Source organism: Botryllus schlosseri, chromosome 2, assembly GCF_051294905.1.
Source record: "Botryllus schlosseri isolate E-star chromosome 2, Bs_hap1, whole genome shotgun sequence".
Taxonomy (NCBI): domain Eukaryota; kingdom Metazoa; phylum Chordata; class Ascidiacea; order Stolidobranchia; family Styelidae; genus Botryllus; species Botryllus schlosseri.
The window spans coordinates 1672914-1696320 of NC_137237.1; the positions used below are offsets into that span (position 1 = coordinate 1672914).

The following is a 23407-nucleotide window of genomic DNA, read 5'->3' on the forward strand; positions in this document are numbered from 1 at the left end:
CAAATAAGTGGATCGAATCACGGATAGCAAAGCTATTAATATCTGTTGATAGAAATAAATATATCCTACAAAGAATCCCAGCATGTCAAACGCTACTCATCATTCCTATAGTGCCTCGTAAATTCCAATGATTTGGGACAGACGTCCAAATGAAGCGGTCGCGAATCTGATTGGGAATCGGACTCCCGAATCATGTCCATCACGGTGCGTCATTGAATAATGAAAGTTAGTTTAAACCTAGACCCGCATCTTCAATGGTTTTCGCTGTCCTGCTGCACTTCTTTTTGAAAATCGCACAACAATAGTTTATTAGTGGCACGATGCAAACGATAGCAAACGACATAGAAAAAATATGGATCAGTCTTTTTTTGGTAACAAGTTGAATAAGATTCGTTATAGCGACCCCTGAAAAGCCTAGGCGACCCCCTTTGGGGTCGCGACTAACAGGTTGCCGACCGCTGGTGTATGACATATCTGAGTGAAGTATACCATCAAAACGTTCACATAACTAGAACTGATAAATTTAAGCCCCGGGAGCGTAATGATGCCCCATCATGAATATTTATGTTTCACATTATTAGAAAATGATAATAATAACAACTCGCCTGTCACGCATTACGTAACGATGCATTACCTGAGCCCCGCACCGCACCATAAACATTGTTGCGTGGGTTATTGTATGTATTATGATGATGACCTCGCCCTATTGAGTCCTGGTCAACACGTTCGATTCAAAAGGACAGAAAATGGCTTGTGGCTCGAAGCAGTGGTGATTGATTAAGCAACTGAATGACCGATCGTACATTGTAAAGGCGACGGATGGAACGACCTACCGATGCAACAGAAAGTTTATTCGAACTACTGTAACTCGCCCGCATGTTGCATTTGACTTTGACGCCATTTCGATTGCCAGACCAGCAGTAGTGAACAGCGACACTAATGGGTCGTTACCTGGTTCCAGTCACAGCAGGCCAAGCCGTACAGTAATTCGACCAGCATACTTGCAAGACTATATTACAACTTGATTCGTTGCTGTAATTTATATCCTAATTCGGTTCGTTTCGTTTTCTATTATTTCTGTGATGTTTTGAGAGGGGGATGTTACGTGGGTTATTGTATGTATTATGATGAAGCTTCCCTGTAAAGCAGAGATGAGCGGATTTGAAATTTATATGTCCTAATCCAGTCCAAATCCGAGCCTTCAAATCCAAATCCTAATCCTAATCCATAATTTTTTCATATTCAAGTCCATGTCCAATCCTAATCCGATTCCAACTGGAAATTCAGAAATGATACTAATTTATGCAATGGAAGGATTCGAAAATTTTCTTTCACAACCAACGATTCACTTGATTCAAGATAACTTAGTAACCATAAGTACAATAATAAATGATCTGAATAAAATTTTGTCGCCCCACGACATTTCAATCTCCCAGAAAATAGGTAAATCCAATCCAAATCCTAATCCGTTCCGAAAATGATGTCTAATCCAAATCCAATCCAAATCCGACAAAATTTCACAAATCCTGTTTTTTCAAAACCTAATCCTAATCCAAGCTCATCTCTGCTGTAAAGTAGCAAGGTATGACGTCATGTCTTACCCAACTGTGCATGACCGCATCACTCGTGCTTGGCCGCATTTTCTCTTATCTCATCTCTGGTTGATGGTAGGGCTGGGCACAATGATTCGAGTACTCGAATCTGAATCGAGTATTAATTTTAATGATTCGAGTCGAATAGTAAATGTCGATTTTTTTCGAGTACTGAAATTATGCTCCTCGCCACTGAACGTTAATTTATCAACGAGAATTATAATTTCGATACTAATTATCACTGTTGAAGCCTTGAAACTTTGATTGGTCGTATCGTAGCATACGAAACATATAGTACAAAGCTAAGAGCGTTACTGAAAATAACACATTTCCGAAGTCATGATCATCCCACAACATTGTCACCAAGTGCAATGAAATCGGTATGGTCAAAAAATATCTTTAATGTAATGGATAACAGACATTATGTTTCTGTGGTTGCATAAAAGGTACATATTTGAACTTTGACATATCACATTCTGTTATGACGTCACAGCGAGTGATACTCGATTATTACTCGACTCGACTCGAAGCATATTACGTGATTCAGAATCGAATCACTCAGGTACTCGATTTGCCCAGCCCTAGTTGATGGCACATGGAGGCCACAATAAATGTACAGCGAGAAACAAACATTAGCTAGGAATTAAGAATCTGCGTCAGCTCTTGACACCTTTCCGGGAATTGAGTCCTATTTGCAGCAGCAAATATAGCCCGTTGTCGAAAATCCATCACAGATGTAAGAGTGATGTTAAATCCTCACCTGCAAAGGACGATTTCACGAGACATACCACAACAATAGCTGAAATTATCTTCTTCATTTTGAGGTTGCTCCGATAAGCGCCGTATCCCGACTTTGAAGGCTACAACTGCAAAGGGTGCCTGTATCAAAAGACGCAAGCCGAATGACTTGCATTAATTGGTTACAACAAATAAAGATGATCCGTAACGAAGCTGTGGTAAAACAGCAGGTGTGATGCCATGGATGATATGATAACCTTGATACTATATTAATGGCAGTAATGCAATGAAAGATATGTTTGAGTCATACGAGATGCTTTTCCGTGTGGTAAGTATGTCACGCTTGATGACCATTTCAAGTAAGTTCACATCGATAGTGGCCCAAGTGCTGTAAACATGTCTGAATAAGGAATTTACAACTAATTCTGTAAATGTATCAGTGGTACACGATTCGATCGGAAACGGCATAGGCGAGGTAAGAATCGTGGTAAGATGTTCTCCTATCGGAGTTGAAATTGGTCTGAGTCAGTGTAAGTAAATGCGTTGGCTACCACGGAATATATTCGATTTCATTCAAATTCTTAGAAAGTACGCATGTCTCGAAGACGTACAGTATCGAGAGTGATGCGATGACTAATATCAGCCATCAGGAAGGCGAATCGTTGTACGAGTACACGATTATGACATGTGACGAGATAGCGCAGTGGTCTAATCCGCGGCTGCAACACCAATGGTTGCGGGTTCGAGTCCAACCAAGGTCGACTTCAGAATTCCTATACCAAAGTGTTGGAGGCTTATCTAGGCCCCTCCTCGCCACCACATCCGCATAAGCGGTGTCTTACAAAAAGCTAAGAAGTGGGTCGTGCTGTAAGTCGGCAGTTACGAAAAAAATGACGAATATCGGTCTAATGCAAATGACCATAGTAGCCGACAAACACCATGAATACCACAAAGCAAAAAAACAACAAAAACACGATTATGACGTTGTTGATACGTTTGCAGAAACTGCATGCTACACTGATGCCACATATTGACGATTTGAAAGAAAGAACACAAGACCCGTGATTAAAATATCCAGCCTCAATTCACTGCAGACATGGGTTGATTACTGTATCAACATAATCGATGTATATTACCATTATTTCTGAAAAAGCTATCACGATTACGACTGAGACATCAAAGCAGCAGTTCTTTATTACAATATCGATTACACAGGTAAATAATCAATGACGAGTACATAGCTTAGGTTCCTTGTGAGCCTAACGCATATTTGAAGACAATATATAACAATTATAACGATTGAAATGTAAAATGTAAAAATTTGTGATACCAATTGCGTACTACGTTACAATATACATCTATGGCACAACATAATCGCTGATGATTTGCTGAACCCACGGAAGACTTTCGTTCTAACTACGACTAGGGCTGGGCAAAATCGTGTATCTGAGTGATTCGATTCTGAATCACGTAAAATGCTTCGAGTCGAGTCGAGTAATCGAGTATCACTGATTATGGCGTCATAACAGAATGTAATATGTCAAAGTTCAAATACGAACCGTTTATGCCACCGCAAAGAATATAATGCCTGTTATCCATCTTATTAAAGATACTTTGGTAATTAATTTGGCCCGTAAATAATAATTGAACATCTTCGGGCGGGTGGACCCGTTGGTATGACTTCGTTACATGATGTTATTTCGTGATCTCCCGTCTGCTATATCAAAAATATACAATCGCCCAAACGTAGGCTACTAAACTAAAAGATCACACGATTTCAAATTGGTATTTCTTCACTGGTATATAATTTTTCCTTGTGGGGTGGTATTTGTCTTGTGAGGTTCAGATTGCCAAGACAGGAACATTTAGACGCCAGTCATTTAGGCGCCTATGGACTAATAAACCTACATGTAACTATTTTGTATATATAACGAAGTTTTCGGTCAGCATAACGGCTGTCCTTTTCGGCCAAGGTTTTCTCGCTGCCGATCGTTCTGGCACACTTCTTGGAGTCGCATGTTACATGGCCTAAAACTTTATATGTCTTGGTGCGTCGTGGCGAGGTAATGGCCAACGGAGATATGCCCATTTCTATAAATCTTGCGTATTTTTTCTTGTGGGAAGAGTACCCAATAATTAAGATACTTGGCAACTTGAAATCGCGCGCAGCGCGAAAATTTTTTGATAAAGTTGCCTAAATTTTCAAAAAATACTCTATAATTTATGCTAATTCACGAAATAATTTTGGGCCCCCTTCGAGCTTGGGCCCCCCCCCCCCCAATTGGGGGATTTGGGGTGCGGCGGTTACGGCCCTGCTTCTAATGTAGGCATATACCTATGCTGCAATCCGTATAATATGGATATTACAAGCCGCCCTTACAAATAACGCCAAAACACAGCCAGTTTAGATTTGCGACTTATATCAGCAACTGCAGCAAATATACTATGGCTCTAATGATACAATTAAGGTAATAGGTATCTCTGGTACATGGTGTGTCATCACGGTCCTATGTCCAAGACAGAATGTTAACTAATCTTCTGAATTGAAATGGTAAAACCAGAGTATAGGCATTAGGCAATCATTGGGCGAATGTAGGAGTATTGTGGATTTTTAACCATGTGAAATCAGCGTGAGTACATTATATTGTCCTCCTGACTAAATAAATTATGGGTAAATCAACCCCCAATAATTAGTATTCTTGAGCAGCTGGAACAAAATGAATAAATCCACTTTTCTATAGTGCCCAAATAGCAGCCTAAACTTTGTCTGTAAATTAATGTAAATTCACTCGCGAACTGTGACCCGTACGAGAGGGATTTTACATATACCGGGAGTTGGATACATATCAGTATCCTGGAGGCACAATGGTCAAAGTGAGTAAATAGCTGCGTTGAGTAGGACTCAGGAGCAGTATAATGTAGAACGGACGTGATGAAATCCCCGTGCGTTTAGTCATTATCACATCTAAAATGCGTAACTAACTATTTGCATACACTTTTACGAAGATCTACATTTGAAAAGTATGAGTCAAACAATTACTGAAAACACTTATCTTTATAAACTTATTCGATTCGCATTGGGCATCGACTGGAATCGCACGACGACAAAGAATCGTGTATGAAAAGTATAAATATGTATCAGTTGCTGATACGGTAAAAGTGGTCACGGGGTGGGTATAACCAACCACAACATCGCAAATTAACATCAGACACAACATCGCCACTTTCGAAGGACGTGTGTCGCGAAGCTAAGCTGTGTCCTCATCTGAGTAAACTACTGGTGGTTGATGCAAGATTAAATCAGTATCATTTAGAATTAGATCTGTTCAATCGCTTTTTCTCAAGGTCCAGCTCGAACTTGGATAGCTAGATGCTTCTAGTTCTTTAATTAGACTAGACCTAATTTGAGCGAAATGCCGGTAATCTAATTCAAATCTAATTTGTCAAATGTTTCTAAGCTCTAATTCTAATTGTAATCTAATCTGCGAAATGTATCTATGCTCTAATTTTATGATAATCTAATTTATGGGTTTCCTGTAAATGCTACATGTGAACCGCATAGTGCGAAACGAAACAAAGTTGCTGTAAAGTACATACATTTGCCATTCTCATGCTTATGAACTATGATTTTATATGAACTGACCTTGATTCAACGTCCAAGTTTTCGCGAAGAACGCAATTCTAATTTTAATCTAATTTGGAAAAAACTATAAAGCTATAATTCTAATTTTAATTTAATTTATAAAACTGCGTAGCTATAATTCTGGTTCTAATCTAATTTGGAAAAGCGGCAAATTTGGAGGTTGTCCAATTCTGGTACAAGTTATCTACTTTCAAAAGTAGATATCGTTGACCGCTTTATCTTCAAAATAATACTATTGCTGATGATTGATTACTCTGTTACAGGCCATAATATTTAATCGTAGTACCTATGTCCTAGAAATATCGAACGATGAAGATCGCAACTTTAATACTTTCGTGGATTACAATTCACGCGGCCTATGCAAAAGGTGAGTTATGGCATGTTCGTACAGTACATCGCACTCGGCATATCCGAATACAATTTATTACAACTTGTTCTCAGGAGAACCTTACGCTGACGGGGCTCCCGATACTGCGGAGCTGCAAGGAATTGCGATGCCTGCCGAAACCAGTCAAAGTAGGTGGCACGGCATACTGTCAGTTAACTGGAAACGTAACCCAGGGGTTTTCAAACTTTTCTCCAACGCGTACCGTTACGAATTATTTGCATGTATTGTATACAGCATACCCCTCAGAGATAATGTTATTTAAAATGCTGTGATCAATTGAAAGACAGATACCCACTTACTATATGGAAGGAAGTGGAGGCGAATAGAACAAAACTCTCCACACATTTGTCTACACTGCTGAATGAGGTTGTTATACCAGTTCCATAAACTATAGTCTGCTTGCTCATCATTACACATTGGCAAAGCACTGAAGATTGCAGTAGTGCTAATCAAGTCGCCTTCAGAATAAGCGGATGATAATGGTTGTGATGGAACTAATCCGACATCTACAGTACGCTACGTAGTAACTCTCATTACCGCGCGGCAACAGAGAAACAGAAATTCACTACGGATAGTATGAGGTGGTATTAATTCGCGCTGCGTTTGACTGCCAACAATCCTATATTTTAGGGTTACCATACGATTTTACTCTATCTCATAAAGTGCCAGCGATTCTATATTTAAGATATTTTTCAAATGCGTACAGTGAAGTCCGGAATTGGTTCTATCCCCGGATTACGGGTGTATTCGAGGCTACTCAATAGGCTTGTTGTCAGAAACAACCATTTTTGTTACCGGGAGTATTTTTCCTCAAATCACATCCGTATACAATAGATCAACCTTTTTTAGTTTGACCACTAGGTGGCGTTTCATAAAATGAGCATCCAAAAAAATGCAATATTTCTAAAATTCCTAGTTATTGAAAAAATATTTATTAAGATGCACACTTATCAGCACGCCCGATTCCAGCTAAATATGCAACTTGTCGAAAATTCTTTGTTTGCTGACGTTTACTGGTAATCTCCGACCATAATAGGCCTTGGCAGCTAAAGTGTTAAACATAATTCCCTATTGTCACATAGTCCCTTAAGTCGCTGTTGCAGACATTTCTCCGGCTCCACGTCCAACTTTAATATTTGGGCTGTCGTTCTGATTTCGTGGTATCTATGCTGGCTGGGCAAAAGGAAATGCTCCCAGTATATAGATTGTAGTTGTCCTACAATCTATATACTTCCAGATATACCGACTATCGCCTGACAAAATATACTTCCCTGTATTTTACCTGCGTGTCAGTTTATTTCCTCGTCGCGATTACCGATTTTAGTGTGAAACGAACTTTATTTGCGAATTATTTTACCATCGCTATAGCGGCTCATTCAATGAAGTTGACTGTCTCTCTCTCTATCTTTCTCTCTCTCTCACACTCTCTAATCACCGTCATAATTTATTTTCAATAATTTGCAATGCCTTTATCCAAAGTCTATCACAGGCCCAAATCAAGATAACAAAAATCAAAAATGTGTGAAAAAAAGCATCACTCTTCCTTCAGACCTACCTGGAACACTGTGTTTCGTCTCGACGTACTATTGGCCAAATATCTCACCGCAAATGCTATTATTTCCCGAAATGGTCGAAATTTCAATTGCGAGGTTTCGTAAGTGTTGGAGGTTTATCTATAGCAGTGGTCGGTGACCTTTTTCGGCCGAAGAGCCATATTGGCCCCATATTTTCAATTGTAACTCCCAAAGAGCCATACATGTCAATCAACTGTTACGTCACAATTGGACGTCCGTTACGTATTGGTAGCAGTAGTGTATGGGATTCGTAGTGTGCGGCATATTTTTCTGCCCACATGCGTAGGTGGAGCCAAAAATGTTCACTACAGCAAAATATACCCACCGTGTGATACGTCAGTGTCGTGGGGTTAGGGGAGGCAGTGCCTCAGATGTCGTCGGGGATGAGTGAAGTAAAATAGTGAACCCTTCAATGGTTATTACGGTATCTTGTATCTATGTTTATGAATGACTGGATTTCGAACATTTTTATTCCCAAATTTATGGTATTTTCATAATTTTTGTTCGAAAATAAAGCGCGAAAGGAGAGGTAAGATTCAGATGAGGCACAGACGGGCCAAGCCTCACCTGTGACAGCGCAACTCATCGTAACGCTTAGAATTTATGCTCATTGATATTAATCAAATGTAATTGTCGCGCTGACTTTGAAAATCCAAGTATTGATCGACTCCTAAAATATTCGGCGTAACGTAACGTTGCGTTACACATCTACATTTTTACGGCGATGCTAGAGAGCTAATATCTAATGAAGAAAATAGATAGGTATGGTGTTGTTTTTAATTTGAGTTTATAATTATGAATGTCACTTCCACGGCATTTTATTTCTCGGTGTAGATCATGAAAGCATTATGTATTTGGAAACTGCATTGTCCTACCAGTGTCGCCATGTCTACTATTTTCTTTCGTCAATCAAGGTATCGTGCAATCCAAGATTTCTAGGCGCCCTACGGTTGATAGATCGAGTTCGCGAGCGGTGTTTGTCGCCGGTGCGAAAGCAACTTAAATTTGGGGGTTTTAAAAAGAGAGAGCTATGTGCCCTTAATCCCGAATACCCCACTGTCTTGACCTCTCAAATACATGTTTTTGCTGCCTCGAGAATATCGTCGTCATGAAGATTTACTAACAAGTTGCTACAATATTGATAAATATAAAATTAAACATTTCTCAAAGAGCCATATCTTATACCTAAAAGAGCCATATATGGCTCGCGAGCCATAGGATCCCTACCACTGATCTATAGGCTCCCCCTCGCCATCTGATCCGCGTATACGCGGTGTCTGGAAGCCTGGAATTGGGCCGTGCTACATGTCGGAAAAACATGAATTGGCCTTCCACAAAACAACATGTCGGAACCAAGCCATATTAGATGTGCACTGTGCAGCGTTTTTAGGCAGCCTAGCAATTTAATCATTATGCAAGTGAAATTTAGAGACAATTATTTTTTGAACAGATCTAATAGGCATTTTTCGAATCTATAATATAATCGTCGGGGTTTCGTGGCTGCTCGACACTGGACAATGATCACAAAAATGCAATTATGGTAGGCTGTGAGACGAATGAGTACTTGGTGACGTTTTAAAACCAGGCCTTTCATATTCCATCGCCTAAAATAGCATCATTATAGTTGGTTAATGGACATGATCAATGCTGGCCTGTATCTCATAAAATGAAACGTCCCAGAGGAACGTAGTAGGCTACGGCAACAGATAAAGTTATTAGTCTCAACTCTCAATAAGTTTATCATCTTTTCGACAGGTGGACCAATACCGTATGCGGGTTCATCGGATTTGAAGAAATATGCTTCCGTAAACTTACCGGTAAATGTCAAGTATTCAACTGTATTTGTGTTATTGTTACGATTTACGAATGGGGACAGGAGTGTGATATTGCGTGGTAGTTTCAACAGGCCGCATACAAATGCAACTACGGTACACGTCAATGTCAGGGGCTAAATAATTCATTGCTCCTCATAAAATACCTTCAAAATTCCGGACATTCAGGCATATTTTAGAATTTCCTCCCGGACGTAGACTGAACAGTGAACTTCCGAACATCCGGGAAATTCCGGACGTATGGCAGCCCTACACCAAGTTCACTGCGACAAATAGTGCTAATTGTACAACATTCATCGTCCTGACAATGTTTAGACGCCAGGGTTGTAATGACCCGAGTCAAGGGACAGAAATCAGTATTTTATTCTTTATTAAAATGAACAGAAAGAAATCACACGCGAAACACGATCATCCGGAACCGACTCCATACGATTTGCAAATGGACGTCATTCGAAATGGCGTTCTAGTTGGGCATCAGCAGCAATAAAACAAATACAACACATGTACACCGATCCGCATTCCAAGCGCAGAGGTATTCGGTCGGTAGTGTCAGCGCGTACGCAAACTATTCATATACAGACTCAGCCATCTTCGTTCTAGCAACTTTCGACAAAAGGTCCCTTTCAAAACGTCGCGCATACTGCTCTAGGCCGGCAAGTCGACTATGGTGCATCAATTTCAAGCCAGCGGTCAAGTAAGAAAAGTACGAGAAATCCGTCACGTCTTGCGAGAAATCCAAAAATGTTTACGTATGATAGATCATCGCCCAGACACAGACTAGTCAAATAGGACTGGGGCGCCATGGGACTATGTCCAGAAACACAACAGCTGCAAACGCAACCTGGCCCTACTACTATGACAAAGACCCTAGGACGGAGTTTACGCCGAGGCAGTACCGCGCCAGAACATAAACCGAGGCAAAAAATAGAGGCCAGAAAATGTGCTTCCCAATTTTATTTTGTCAGTGACACGAACTAACCTTCAAGAAAAAATGTGGTAAAATTGTCAGTAGGGCTGGGTAAAATCGCGTATTTGAGTGATTTTACCCTGAATCGAGTATTCTCGACGCCATAAGGGTGATGTATAAAGTCAAAACGTACCTTTTATGCGGCCATAAAAGAATAACCCGTTCTATATCATGTTAAGATCATGTGCTGTTTTTCGGCCACGCCCGGCCCTAATCGGTAGACAGTGAATGAAATATTAGGATCTCCGTATCCTGTACGCCAAACAGAATGAACGACGCGAATGGACACTGTATGTGGAGCCATAAAAATAATCGAAAAATACTCTATCGTCACGATCGGCTGTGCGTGGAATCAGGAACAAGAAAAGTCGCCTCAGGAAGGCGAACGCGCGCATAGACCCGGGCGTTTTAAAAGCAGTTAACGCCGTTACAAAACACGTCATAAAACAGTTACATCTCAATATCAAACTGATCGTCTTCGTCGCTCTTTCGTTTCCCTTCTTTCTCTTCCGGTATTTTCGTAATCTTACGCTTCTCCGGCGTGGTCACGCCCGGTATGTCCGGCAGATGGGGCGGGGTCTTGGACAGCGGCGATTCGCGGCACTTGAGCAGAAACAGCCTGTCGTAGACGATTCTGGTGCCGCCCGGCGTGGTGGAATACATGGTTCCGCCCGGGGTGGTGCCGTAGTTGCTCGGCATCTCGGACGGGTGGTTGACTTGCACGCGCCTGATGGCGATGTTGTTCGATGTTGAATTAACGGACATATTGTGTTATTTATTTTCTGTTAAACACACGGGAGTGAGTTATACAATTGAATAACATATTCACATGAAATATTTTCGGCTGACACTCGTCAGGGGTAATTGTCCGCGAATAGTGGAGAATTTAAAATAACATTCAATATCAACCATCATATCCCCCTCTAGAGACTCTTTCAATACACAATTGAAGAATAATGTATATAATTTTTCGTTGTTGCAACTTTAACGTCTACGAACATCAATACTGTATCACTCGATTCTAGCTGTTGCATAGCGCTTCGAGACAATGCCGCTGGTCGTTCACTAACCCGTAGAAATGCAGTACGAGTATACTATTGAATAGTATATTGATATTGAAATTGGTATAAACCCGCAAATTCTCGGCTGACACTCGTCAAGAGCAGTCGTCAGCAACTTGCAGAGAATTGGAAAGAACTCTGTGTATCAATCAACAATCGTATCACCAATCAGAATAGTTTGATCAAACGCGCGTTGCGTTGTGCGGCATTTTTGGACGCCGAGGCACAGCAGAACTGTATCGTGCGAAACGGACCACAAGCTCGGCGTAGCAGACATTTGCTAATCTCGTGCTTATGGGAGTGAACTCTGCTCGGATACGAATTGCATTTGGTCCATGTTGTGTTTCTTTCTAGTTCGGAAATTCAATCTCCAAGCTTTTACAAATTCAGTCATTATAATTCTTAATCTGATTTGGAAACAACTGTGCAGCTATTTATAAATATTATGGTAATCCAACTTGGAAATGCTGAAATTTATCTATTTCCTGTTTTACTCCAACTCTGGTATGAAAGCCAGGCGGTTTCGGTGTCCCGTTCATGACCCGATGAATATCGAGTGACGCACGAAGATTCAAAAACAAACATAAGCGTCAACAGAATATATCTTCTGTAACAACTCGCTCGCGATTGCTGCAAACTAGCAACGATGTGCGCACAGCGACATACACTCTTTAGCGAAAAGAGTGCGTCTTCACACCCTAAAGGTGTTACACGAAAACAGAACCTAACTAAAGGAAAGGACGTAGTTTATTTTTGCCCTTCATGTTTTTTGCGGCATATACACCGACTCATGATACACATACACACGATCTGCGCATATGCATATCATGAGTGCATGATGTGCATATGCCGCTGGACAAGGAAGATGCAGATATGGCCTTGTACGGCTTTCTAAGTCTTGCACCACCCCTCCATGCTATCCCAGTAATGCATAAGCGCCAAGCAGGGAAGTCATGGATACCAGTGTTACTAATCAGGTCTTTGGTCTGACCCGGCCGGGGATCGAACCCACGACCTACCGATCAAGTAGCCGGACGCTTAACCATTACGCTATCTTGTCGGTAAGAAATAACTAAGAAATATATCGCGGTAATGAATCGCACATGCCTACGTACATACCTTCCTACTTGCAAGCATAATTAGGATTGTTGTATTCAATTTACACCGCGGTGTAAGTCAAAAGCTCGGTTCTGATTTCGTGTATATTGCCACTCGTATAACACGGGCGCTACAGAGGAGTGAATGCACAATTTTTGCCGCTAAAAGCGCGTGTAGATTGATTCTGATCAACGAGACATACCCTGTGTGGTCATTGGTCATATCTGCGCGAAAAAGTGACGCCTTGCTTCTATTTTCCTCCAGCAAATGCATCACCGGCGAAGGAAGCGCAAATGCAGAGACAGGCGAGATGAACATTACTGCGAGGAGGTGTTGCATCGCGGAAAATGCGACGGGCGGCGCGGCAAGAGGTGCAGGAAAACGTGCGGTCACTGCGGTCGCGAAAAAGGTGATATACTTGCAACTGACGACGTTTGTTTGATCAGAAAACTGACCTACGCGTCACGCGTGTACCGGCAACCAGATCACGCTAGAACAGACGTTGGCAATTGGATAATTTTAGTTCTATAATCACACTAATGAGAGCGAGATGCCGGTAATCTAATTCAACTATCATCTAATTTGTGAAATGTTTCTATGCTCTGATTTTAATTATAATCGAATTTCCGGTTTTTCTGAAAATGTTGCAGGAAAAGTGTATCGTCAAATTTGTGGATCTCATTATATTCTAATAAATATCAATCAAATTACTTGTTTTCTAGAAATTCGGGAATGGTAATTCTAATCTAATTCGGAAGCTGCAATTGTAATTCCGATTCTAATCTAATTTGGAGAAGCGGCAAATTTTCGACTCGGCCGATTTTGCGCTAGAAATCGGCATCTTTCCGAACAATAGGTCAGGGTTATGGTCGGCAAGTGCCGATTCTCGACTTTTAACTGCAATTTTAGTTAGGGCGGTTGCACCGTTGCAGTGTCCCGACCGACGACCATAATATATATTTCCGGAACCAGGGCGAGAGTAGCTTCCGTTCAAGACCACATGTAATGAATTTTGCTGTCGGGCCGCAAGCTTTACGATTACCGCGTCGGATTACGAAGCTACCAGAAATTGCTAACCGGTTCTGGTTGCAGTCACGTGTTTCGCATCTATCTGTAGATTAGTTATCTTTAATTCGATAAAGCTATGCCTGATCAAGTGACACGTCCGATAACGAATCATTCATATTCGTAACGCAGATCGCGCGATCGTATCGTATCACAGCCCGACTTTTAAATCGACAAGGCTACCGTTCTGAGGCAAGGCATGTCTCGACACGCCCGGCGTAAAGGTTACATCACTACTATTTGTCTAGGCACGATACTGATAAACAGAGCATTCTCTCTGGGGGTGGTCATAAACCCAAGCTTCGTTACTACGAAATTGAAATCATACTTTAGGAAGAACGCCACAACGTTTGCTGTCCTTAGATTTATTAGGACACGCGCATCACGCTCGAAGAAAGGGTCGCCCTTGACTCATCCCCCTAAGATTGAATTAGAACAGGCGAAGGCCATTGGCAAACATTCGTTGGATGATCCTGTTTGTGCGAAAAATTATCGAGACGCGTTGTCGTTCACCCTTTCATATGTGTGCCTTGAAGTCGACTTTTATCAAAATACGCCCTAGTTTGTGACAACATAAGGAGTTCAATTCGTGTATCATCTAAAAATGGTGGAGCTTTAGCGATCTCGTCGACTTCATTAATCAAGATTCCATGCCGATGACGTCATATTCTGTGATACGATTGTTGTTATTGAATATTATATTCATATTGAAATGAACCCGAATATTTTCGCCCGACTCTCACACTGTCAGCCGAAAGTATTCGGGTTCGTTTCAATATGAATATACTATTCAATTGTATATTGAAGTTCTGTACCTCCAAGAAGCTGTTCGATTGTTGTTATGGAATGTTCTTTCCAATTCTCTTCCTGGCGAGTCTCATGAACATATTAAAAAATTCTATGATGAAGTTTCGTACCGCCAAGAAGCTCTTCAAACCATACATTCCGACAACATAGATATCACCATACAGCAACATAACCAATGATCATGTAACAATGCCGCATTGCCGGACGCGCGTTCGCTGACGCCAGCTTCCAGTTAGCCATTAGAAAATTGTTTATCGCATCGCGCGTCGGGACTTCTCCATATTTGTCAAACGCGCCACCCGACGCCGGGACGTAAAATTTATATCAGTAACTAGGATATCAGTCAAGAAGGCCTCGGGAAAAAAAAACATTAAAAAACTAATGCTTTCAATAAAAACTAATATAATTTTTGAAACATTTCTATGCTCTCATTTTGGTTCTAATCTAATGTCTGATTTCTCTGAAAATGGAACCAGGAGATCTGTATAGAGCAAAACGAGCCAAGCTTGCAGTTCAGACATTTGCCATGCTCATTGCTCATGAGACTGAGCATTGATTTGATATGATACGAACTTGATTCAATTTACAGGTTTTCGCAAATGCAGTAATTCCAATTCTTATCTATTTTGGGAAAATGTAGCTATGATTCTAATTCATAATCTAATTTGAAAAAAACCGTAGCTATAATTCTGATGTACTTCAGAAAAACTGTACAGCTCTAATTCTATTTCTAGTCCAATTAAAAAAAAACTGTTGCCATAATTGTAATTCTAACCTAATTTGGAAAATAAGAACAATTTCCAGTTGTCCAAATATAGGCCATGGCCACTTACCTCTTTACAATAGCCTACTTGTTATCATATTACTCAACTACAACTACAACTACACTTGCATGGATTCAATAATATGGTTTGAAACTCAAATTCTTATCATTTCACAGATTGCGAAGACACCATGAAAACATGCGTTTACGCATCTACCTACACTTGTTCCCAATTCTGGTTCGCGCTCGGATGCAAAAAATCCTGCAACTTGTGCGAGGGAGAGGTGAGAAGACGACTGAATTCCTGAAGCTTTGACACAAGTTCACTATTGCAAGGCTTCACGCAAGATATTTCTTTTCAGATGACTACAAAGGCCATTGTTACCACTACAGCAGTTCCAGAGGGTAATTATAGCAAGGAATACCTTGAAAAACCCTTACCACTACTGAGTTTTCTACAGTTAGTAAGCAGTTTTATGGAGAATAACTTGAATTCTCATGAGCATAACAACTAATATACACTAGCAATTTTCAACTATTATCACTTGATTCATAGGATGGAATATCAACCAGGATATTTTGGGTCATCTGTAGAAAGTTGGGCGTAAATAACTTCAAGTTACAAATTACAATTAAGCAGAAGTGGTCGAAATAGTCATCGCCTGTACTCAAGCAGAAGTAGAAGTAACACCGTCAATATCTACTCAAGTAGAAGTAGCAATTTACCAGTAAAAAAGGGAGTTATTTTAAATTTAGTTTTGCCTAAAAAACTGAAAACTGTCAAGCAGAAGTAGTCGAAAATGATAACCCCTTGAGAAAGTAGTGCGAGCAGGCAAAATCAACTTTAATTACTTCAAAAAGTAGAAGTACTTCAACTTCGTTGCATAGCAAAACCCATTGGTTAAATCTGATGAACTAGCACCAGACAACTAGATGTTTCTAGAGCTTGTCAATATCATCAACTTAAATTCTCCAAACAGAATGCAAAGATACCGGACTCAACTGCGACCTGGCTTCAAAGTATACCTGCGGCTTATTCTGGTTTCAATACGGCTGCAAGAGATCGTGTGGACTATGTATTCCAGAGAAAGTGAGCTGGCCTGCTAAGTTCACAACAACACACACGCCCCTTTCTGCTGACACGCCTCTCGAGCTTCTGCAAAAATAGCACTGCGCCCGTGATGCAATGTTGCATTAGCAAGTCACATGTGCTCTTCTGAGTGCTCTTACATCGGAACTTGAAGGCTATTCCGGAACTGGAGCCTTAGCCTTACCCACATATTTGCAATTCAGTGATGCTGCTATTGATCATCAATAGGGATTTTCAAAACGATATCACCAATGCCAATCTGAGGAATAAATTTAACAGCGCAGACTATATATTGTAGATCAGGGCTGTCCAAAGATACCTTTTTCTTCATTTTACTGGCTACTTGCAACAAGAACAATAAATCCAAAACTTTTTTCTCACCTAACAATGCTTGTGTAGGTTGGAATTGAGCCAAAATTTGTGTGCAACGTTTTTAGGCAACCCAACATATTTATCAAGCAGTCAGTAAAATTTGAAAAAAGAGCTATTTTTGAACGGCTCTATTGTAGCCGACATGTTAGCACGACATCGGTGTTGTGTGAAATGTGCCACCTATATATCATAAATTTGATTTTGCAGAAGTCTTCTCAACGTTAATAATGTTATTTCGTAATGTTTATTCGATAATGATAATAGGTTTCGCTGTCTGTTACTAAGCATTGAGTTTCGAAAGAGATCAGTTGTGGAAATTATGGACAATTTATTGACCAACAATACCCGTCAACCAGACTCGGACAAGTAGAAAATTTTCAGCTGTTCCAAATTACAGTAAAATTAGAATTATAGCTACACAGTTTCTTCCAAATTAGACCAGAATTGGAATCAATGAATTTTCAAAAACTTGAAAACAGAATCAAACTGTTAATGAACTGGAAATACAACAAAAATCAAGTTCAGTTCATATCAAATCTGAATTTATCCTCACAAGCATAATATTGCAGATATCGGTACACCGATATTAGTTAGATTCACACACCATAAACTACACCAGTATTAGAATTAAAATTAGAGTATAGAAACAATCCACAAATTAGATCACTAGCATTTAGCTCAATTAGTCCAATCAGACAATTAGAATTATCTAGTTGTCCAAGTCTGAAGCCAACACAAGTTATAGTTATGACAATAGATTCACAAGGAACTGATATGTAAACTAGCCGTTGACAGTGTTAACAAGTCCTAACGCCTTCCAGGACCAGCCACATCAACATATAATATCTACTTCCAGACCACGCTGCCAATAACCTCTACCGATGCATCTACAACTTCTGAAACAACTCCATGCGCCACAACCACGGAGATCCCTACAACTGGAGTGGAATCTACTCCGAAATATGACAAAACTACAGCGAACACAGGTAATTTTGGATCCTTATGCATCCAACCTTCGCCAGCAAGTTGAATAACTCCTTGAGTAACTATTAATATCTGGTGGGAGCTCACACCACTAACTGAATCACGAACAGTCAATTTATGCCAACCAATAACCTTAACAGCGCTATATAAAGGATCTTTTCTAGGATTCCATCATAACAAAGTAAATCGATCTCTTCAAAACAAAGATAGTGTCCAAAACCGGGCAAAACAACCAATCTCTACTTGTTTACTTATTACACCACACCGGTATTACACCACATCTCTTTGTCTCATTGTTAAACTCAATCAATTGACATAAACACGTGGAAAGGGAAACTTGCTTTAACGGAATAACAGGAGTGTCTGGTTTGTGATAATACTCACAAATTATCTATTTCTCATCCCCCCTATCTCATTACATCAACACAGAGGAATGCTAAGAAATAGGCGAAATTCACATATTCGTGGCCATAAAATGAACGGCATCCCACGACAGTTCCGATAAATCAAGCATGTATAACATCTGAAAATAGATGCTATAGATGCCAAGCATGTATAACATCTGAAAATAGATGCAAGTCTACTTAAACAAAAACAATACACTGAACTGATCATATCTCCTTGACCCAATTATCAGCTCAATCACAGTGTTAAGTACCAACCTGTATTTGACTTCAAACATGTGGATGATTTTTACATTAACTGACAAAACCTAAAATATATCTGACTGTGATCAATACCATAAAATCCTTGTAGGATTTGTCCTTATTTTCAGCTTATGTCAATATTTAGTCTTGTGCTCAATGCTCACATAGGGTCAAAATAGCAGTATGGACGATACACTAATAATGGCACTCGAACTGCTAATCAAGTCACCAACTAGCTTTTTAGACCAGATGAGGTCGTGATTAGGACTTGGCCAAGGTGATCATATTTTAGTCGTTATCATCGCAAATTGATATAGCATAGGCTACTTAAAATTGTTGTCGTCCATAATTTTAGACCCGAGACTATGTCTATAAAGACAGTTCAAGGAATCAAAATTTTAATATTCATGAAACATTATCTCACAAGACACTGGTTCATAACTATGTGGGAGTTTCATTATTACTCATCAAACAATAGTTTCGAGAATGTCACAATAAAATGCCAATATACTACACATGACAGGCTGATTCAATCAAGTTTATTACACCACAAATCTCACAGGGTATATAATATGCCGCGAAATGAAAGACGATACCCTGGAAACAAGGGGAAAAAGCTTGTTCAAGTAATCTTAGATTGCTGGGTATACAGAAAAAATGTGAATCAATAAAATTATGAAAGCAATTTTGTGAGAAATTAACATAAGTGTTTGAGATCACTGATAAGACATTCACAATTACATAACTGGGTCGGGTTGGCTGTAGTTCAGATATCAAGCGATGTGAGACGATAAGCAGCAGTCAATATTGGCCCTAGCTGAGCATGACAATGACAATTCATATGAATTAGGCTAAAAAATCCATTAAACCACTGCATCTTAATTGGACCTTTACACCGCTGATAGTTCAGTTAAACTGCAGTTTCGAAAATCCAAATACAGCATTGCATACTCTTTATCACAGTTGAATGAAGCAACAGAACACAGCATATGACATATTATCACTATTCACTATCCAGACGAAACATTTAGCACTGAGGATCACAAACTTATACTACAGTGCTCGAAATTATAGTTTAATCAACACAACCACTCGAGAGAACATTTGAACTAATACTTCGATACCGGTAGTTGAAATTTATTAACCAAATGGTATGCTCGTAGCGAGAGCCAGATTTGATGTATATTACTTGTCATGACGTAATTCGGACTCATCTGCTACTCATTATGTATCAACGTCAATAGGGTTATATTTACACATATCCTCACGACATGCTATGGATTAGTAATGGCTAAAATGAATCAAGCATTATAGTCGACCAATGGTCAACCACAAGTTTTCCTCATAGATGATTTAATCGGTGGATATAATAAATAACCAGCATAGAATGATTGATGTTGTCAATAATATTCAGCAATAAAATGATTTTTCAGCAGGACCTTTGAAATACTACAACCTTAAATTTCAATTATTCGTAGTCCGAACTTCCAGCTCCAAAACCTGATACAAATTGCATAATTTGCTTCAGTTGTCCTGAAGACACATTTCCAGTCTAAAATTCTTCTAAGAAATTATAACCCCGTCAGTGTTGTTACCGGAATCATCATTTTGTTACAGAAACTACTGATCAGACGACTGCTTCACCAACAGAAGAGCCCCTCTGTAAGTAAATTTGCAATGTAAAGTGCATGGTCATTCCAGGGTTGTAACCAAGTCACAAGGCCGAGTCACAAGTTGATAGCACTTTTATAGTTTCGACTCGAGTCAAGTCAAGTCATGTTCAATTCATCATAGAGTCCAGACCGAGTCCTAGTCAGCGAGTTAAGGGTCGAGTCCAGTTCAAGGCATTGCATGCTCACTATTCAGTTTTTAGTTCAACCCACTATTTTCAACTCTGCCCACATCACATGGCTCGCATTCATATCGTAATTTTCATCAGTTCTAACGGTTTCTGGCCCTATTTTTCGAGTATCAGGACTGATAGAGGACATAACAATAATGTGGTGACTTTACGATTTTTTGAAGTTACAATGAAATGTCGATCATGGCTGTCCTAGTTTTTAGTGATATGACTTGGTTCGAGTCGTGCACAATCACTCGACTCTCGAGTACAAGTCGAGTCAATACACAAATTAACGCGATTCGAGTCATGATTGTCAAATTTGCTGACACAATCACGATCTAAGACTAAAACTGAAAATTCAATATAATTTTCCACAAAACATGCATTGAGCAATGCATTACAACTGAGGGCAATTATGCTGCTATGTGACCACCTCTAAAAATTATTGTCAAAACATGTTCACTTCCATCTATTATAATACGTCTTCCTCCCTGCATAGAGATGAAAGAGGGCTACTGTTTCACATTCATGAACTTCCAATTAGCCTCGGCAATAATTGCACAGTAGATTACGAATAATAAGCATTGGCCTTCATCATTCACAGACATTCACTATTAACACTCTACTCAGAAGTAGGGCTCTGCCGACTTGAACATTGCCAGTAACATATTAAGGCGTGCTGACTACAAACTACAATGATATGTTAAGTGCAATCAGGTTCGCAAGCACATAAATTTTGAGGTCGAAATGCAGAGACAATGACGTATGTTTATATATAGCTCAGTATGGGTGTGCCGTGTGCCAGCCAGGGTATCAAGCAACTTACTGCTATTGGCTACTACTGCTAACTAGGCATCTTGGTAGGCCGACCCTGTCTAGTTGTACAGTGCAACTTTCCAGTAGACCTACTGGATAGCAGCAAGGCAGTACTAATATGGTAGCATTCAAATGACCTTGAAATCTTACGTGTATCTGCAATTGCCAATTCTGCAAAGTATGTTGTATGTATTGCTCGCAGAAACAAAACACGTGATCACTGGAATCCAGCTAGCCAGCAGCAGCAGCAGCCTTTAACTCAGTGGCTCAATGATGCATGCCCGCCTTGAGCCATGCTTTATTGAATTTTAGCGATGACACCATTGAAAAATATTTACTAATCTTATTGGTTTAATATCGTGACACCATAAGCATCTGCGTATGGTATATCACGCAACGAATGACATTTCAACGCTTCCTGCAATGGATTAATAGAATTCACCGTACTCTTGCGATTTCTTCCTCTATTTTCATTGTATCATTAATCACTATCAGCTTCCGTTTTGGTTGGGTTGAGTTTATGGTTAATAATTTAATCCACATATCATACCGCACCACAAGAATGCGATACAGTGAAAATATAGAAAGGCGTCGAAACGACTTGGAGAAGGTAAAATCAAACGACCACGTGGGCCTGGGCATTATGATTTTGTTCAACTCGTAGGCTACCTTATACGCTACATCTTCTATCTTCTATCTAGCCTACCTATCTGCTTCCGTGTATTCATCCAACTTGAGCGTGCGAGCTAGACACATCACCCGCAAAGAGAAATATTATAGATAGACCCATGGCCGTGATATACCACCTGTGAGATAAATAGGCCTACACCGCCTGTATGGAGATTAATAAAATCATGAATATGCCTACTTCATATACAATATCTGCATTAACGAACATTGCATTTATAGTGTGTGTCGATCAAGACGAGAAGAACTGTCATGTTTGGGAAAGCCTCGGTCTTTGTTACAATCCTCAGTTTATGGAAGACACCATTAGGCTTTGTCCGCGTTCCTGCAAAATTTGCACCGAAATAGAACTTGCTCTCTGATTGATTGCTCAATCCCGGAAAGAAAAATGTATGAAGAGAAGACATTTGATTCACAACATGAATGATCTACTATATATAAATGTCTACATATATCAGTGTAATTATTGAATTATTGAATAAAAAACTATGCTGACAAGACATCTGTTTCTTTCTTATCATCCATGTCTTTGTCTATCAATTAGGCCTATGATGAACGGAATCATTTTGAGAATTGGAACTACAACAGGCTCGACAATTACATTGCATGCTATGTGTTGAATCAACACCGACGTCTGCATTGTGAAATGTAGGCCCGAGTCAGCTACAAAAAGCAGTCACCGATGTCTATTAGCTAGAAGCCGGAAAATCTGTAACTTGAACGAATATATCATGACATTTACGCCGTCGAATTAGGGAAGAGTTGACAGCCCCAGCAGCCAGCACTTCACGTGCTTATACTGCAGCCCAGTGGTGGCCTTACGATTGGGAGGCCCTGGGCAAGACGTCCCCTATTAGTATGAATTCGCAGCTACTGGGGGGCTCCACCCAGGCTGATTCACAACGATAAGTTAAACTAAACACGCATGCAACCTTCATAGCTGCTGCGCATTGCGCATACACCACTGTACTTTTTTACGTGTCAACAAGGCACCAAAAGTCTGCTGCAGGCCTGGTGGGCTTTGAGGTGGAGGTCATTTTGCAGCGTTACAATTTCAATCTCTAGCTGTTCAGCATCCAGACATGAAAGATTTCATCATACCGGACAGCAGCAACGATTACAGAACGTCAGAAACATGGTACTAAATGCGTTGAGTGTAAGAGAAACAACCTGTGTCAAAAGATGCAATAACGTGGATGGCATTCCGTCATGTCGCCTGTATAGGTAGTGCGCCGTATCCACGCGTCCCTATGGCATTCCGTCATGTCGCCTGTATAGGTAGTGCGCCGTATAACACGCGGCCCTATGGCAAACCGCCTATACTTGCTCGGATCGGTCCCAGATTTCATGTGAGCCTAGTCGTGGGGGGTGTTTGGCCGATAATTTTTTTTTTTAATTTTCCGAAATTTTTTTCGGACTTTCGGCTTCGTCTCTTTGAGG

At 40.2% G+C, this 23407-nt stretch overlaps 2 protein-coding genes across 3 annotated transcripts; one reads left to right on the forward strand and one right to left on the reverse strand.

The window, feature by feature from the left end:
- The first annotated feature begins 6202 nt into the window (after window positions 1-6202).
- On the forward strand, window positions 6203-22467 carry LOC145432912 (uncharacterized). 2 transcript variants are annotated; one of them, XM_080309745.1, is made up of 10 exons: window positions 6203-6340; window positions 6415-6489; window positions 9691-9758; window positions 13158-13302; window positions 15706-15812; window positions 15891-15933; window positions 16509-16618; window positions 17847-17976; window positions 20239-20283; window positions 22190-22467. In XM_080309745.1, the coding sequence occupies exons 1-10, from the start codon at window positions 6283-6285 to the stop codon at window positions 22327-22329; spliced, it is 921 nt and encodes a 306-aa protein (XP_080165871.1). In that variant the 5' UTR covers window positions 6203-6282; the 3' UTR covers window positions 22330-22467. The 2 variants fall into 2 exon arrangements, with proteins under 2 accessions (XP_080165871.1, XP_080165872.1); XM_080309746.1 differs by having other exon boundaries at window positions 9691-9752.
- LOC145432913 (eukaryotic translation initiation factor 4E-binding protein 3-like) lies at window positions 10845-11546 on the reverse strand. The gene has a single exon (XM_080309747.1). It carries the CDS (start codon window positions 11497-11499, stop codon window positions 11185-11187), a length of 315 nt encoding a protein of 104 aa, XP_080165873.1. The 5' UTR covers window positions 11500-11546; the 3' UTR covers window positions 10845-11184.
- Window positions 22468-23407: the final 940 nt, after the last annotated feature.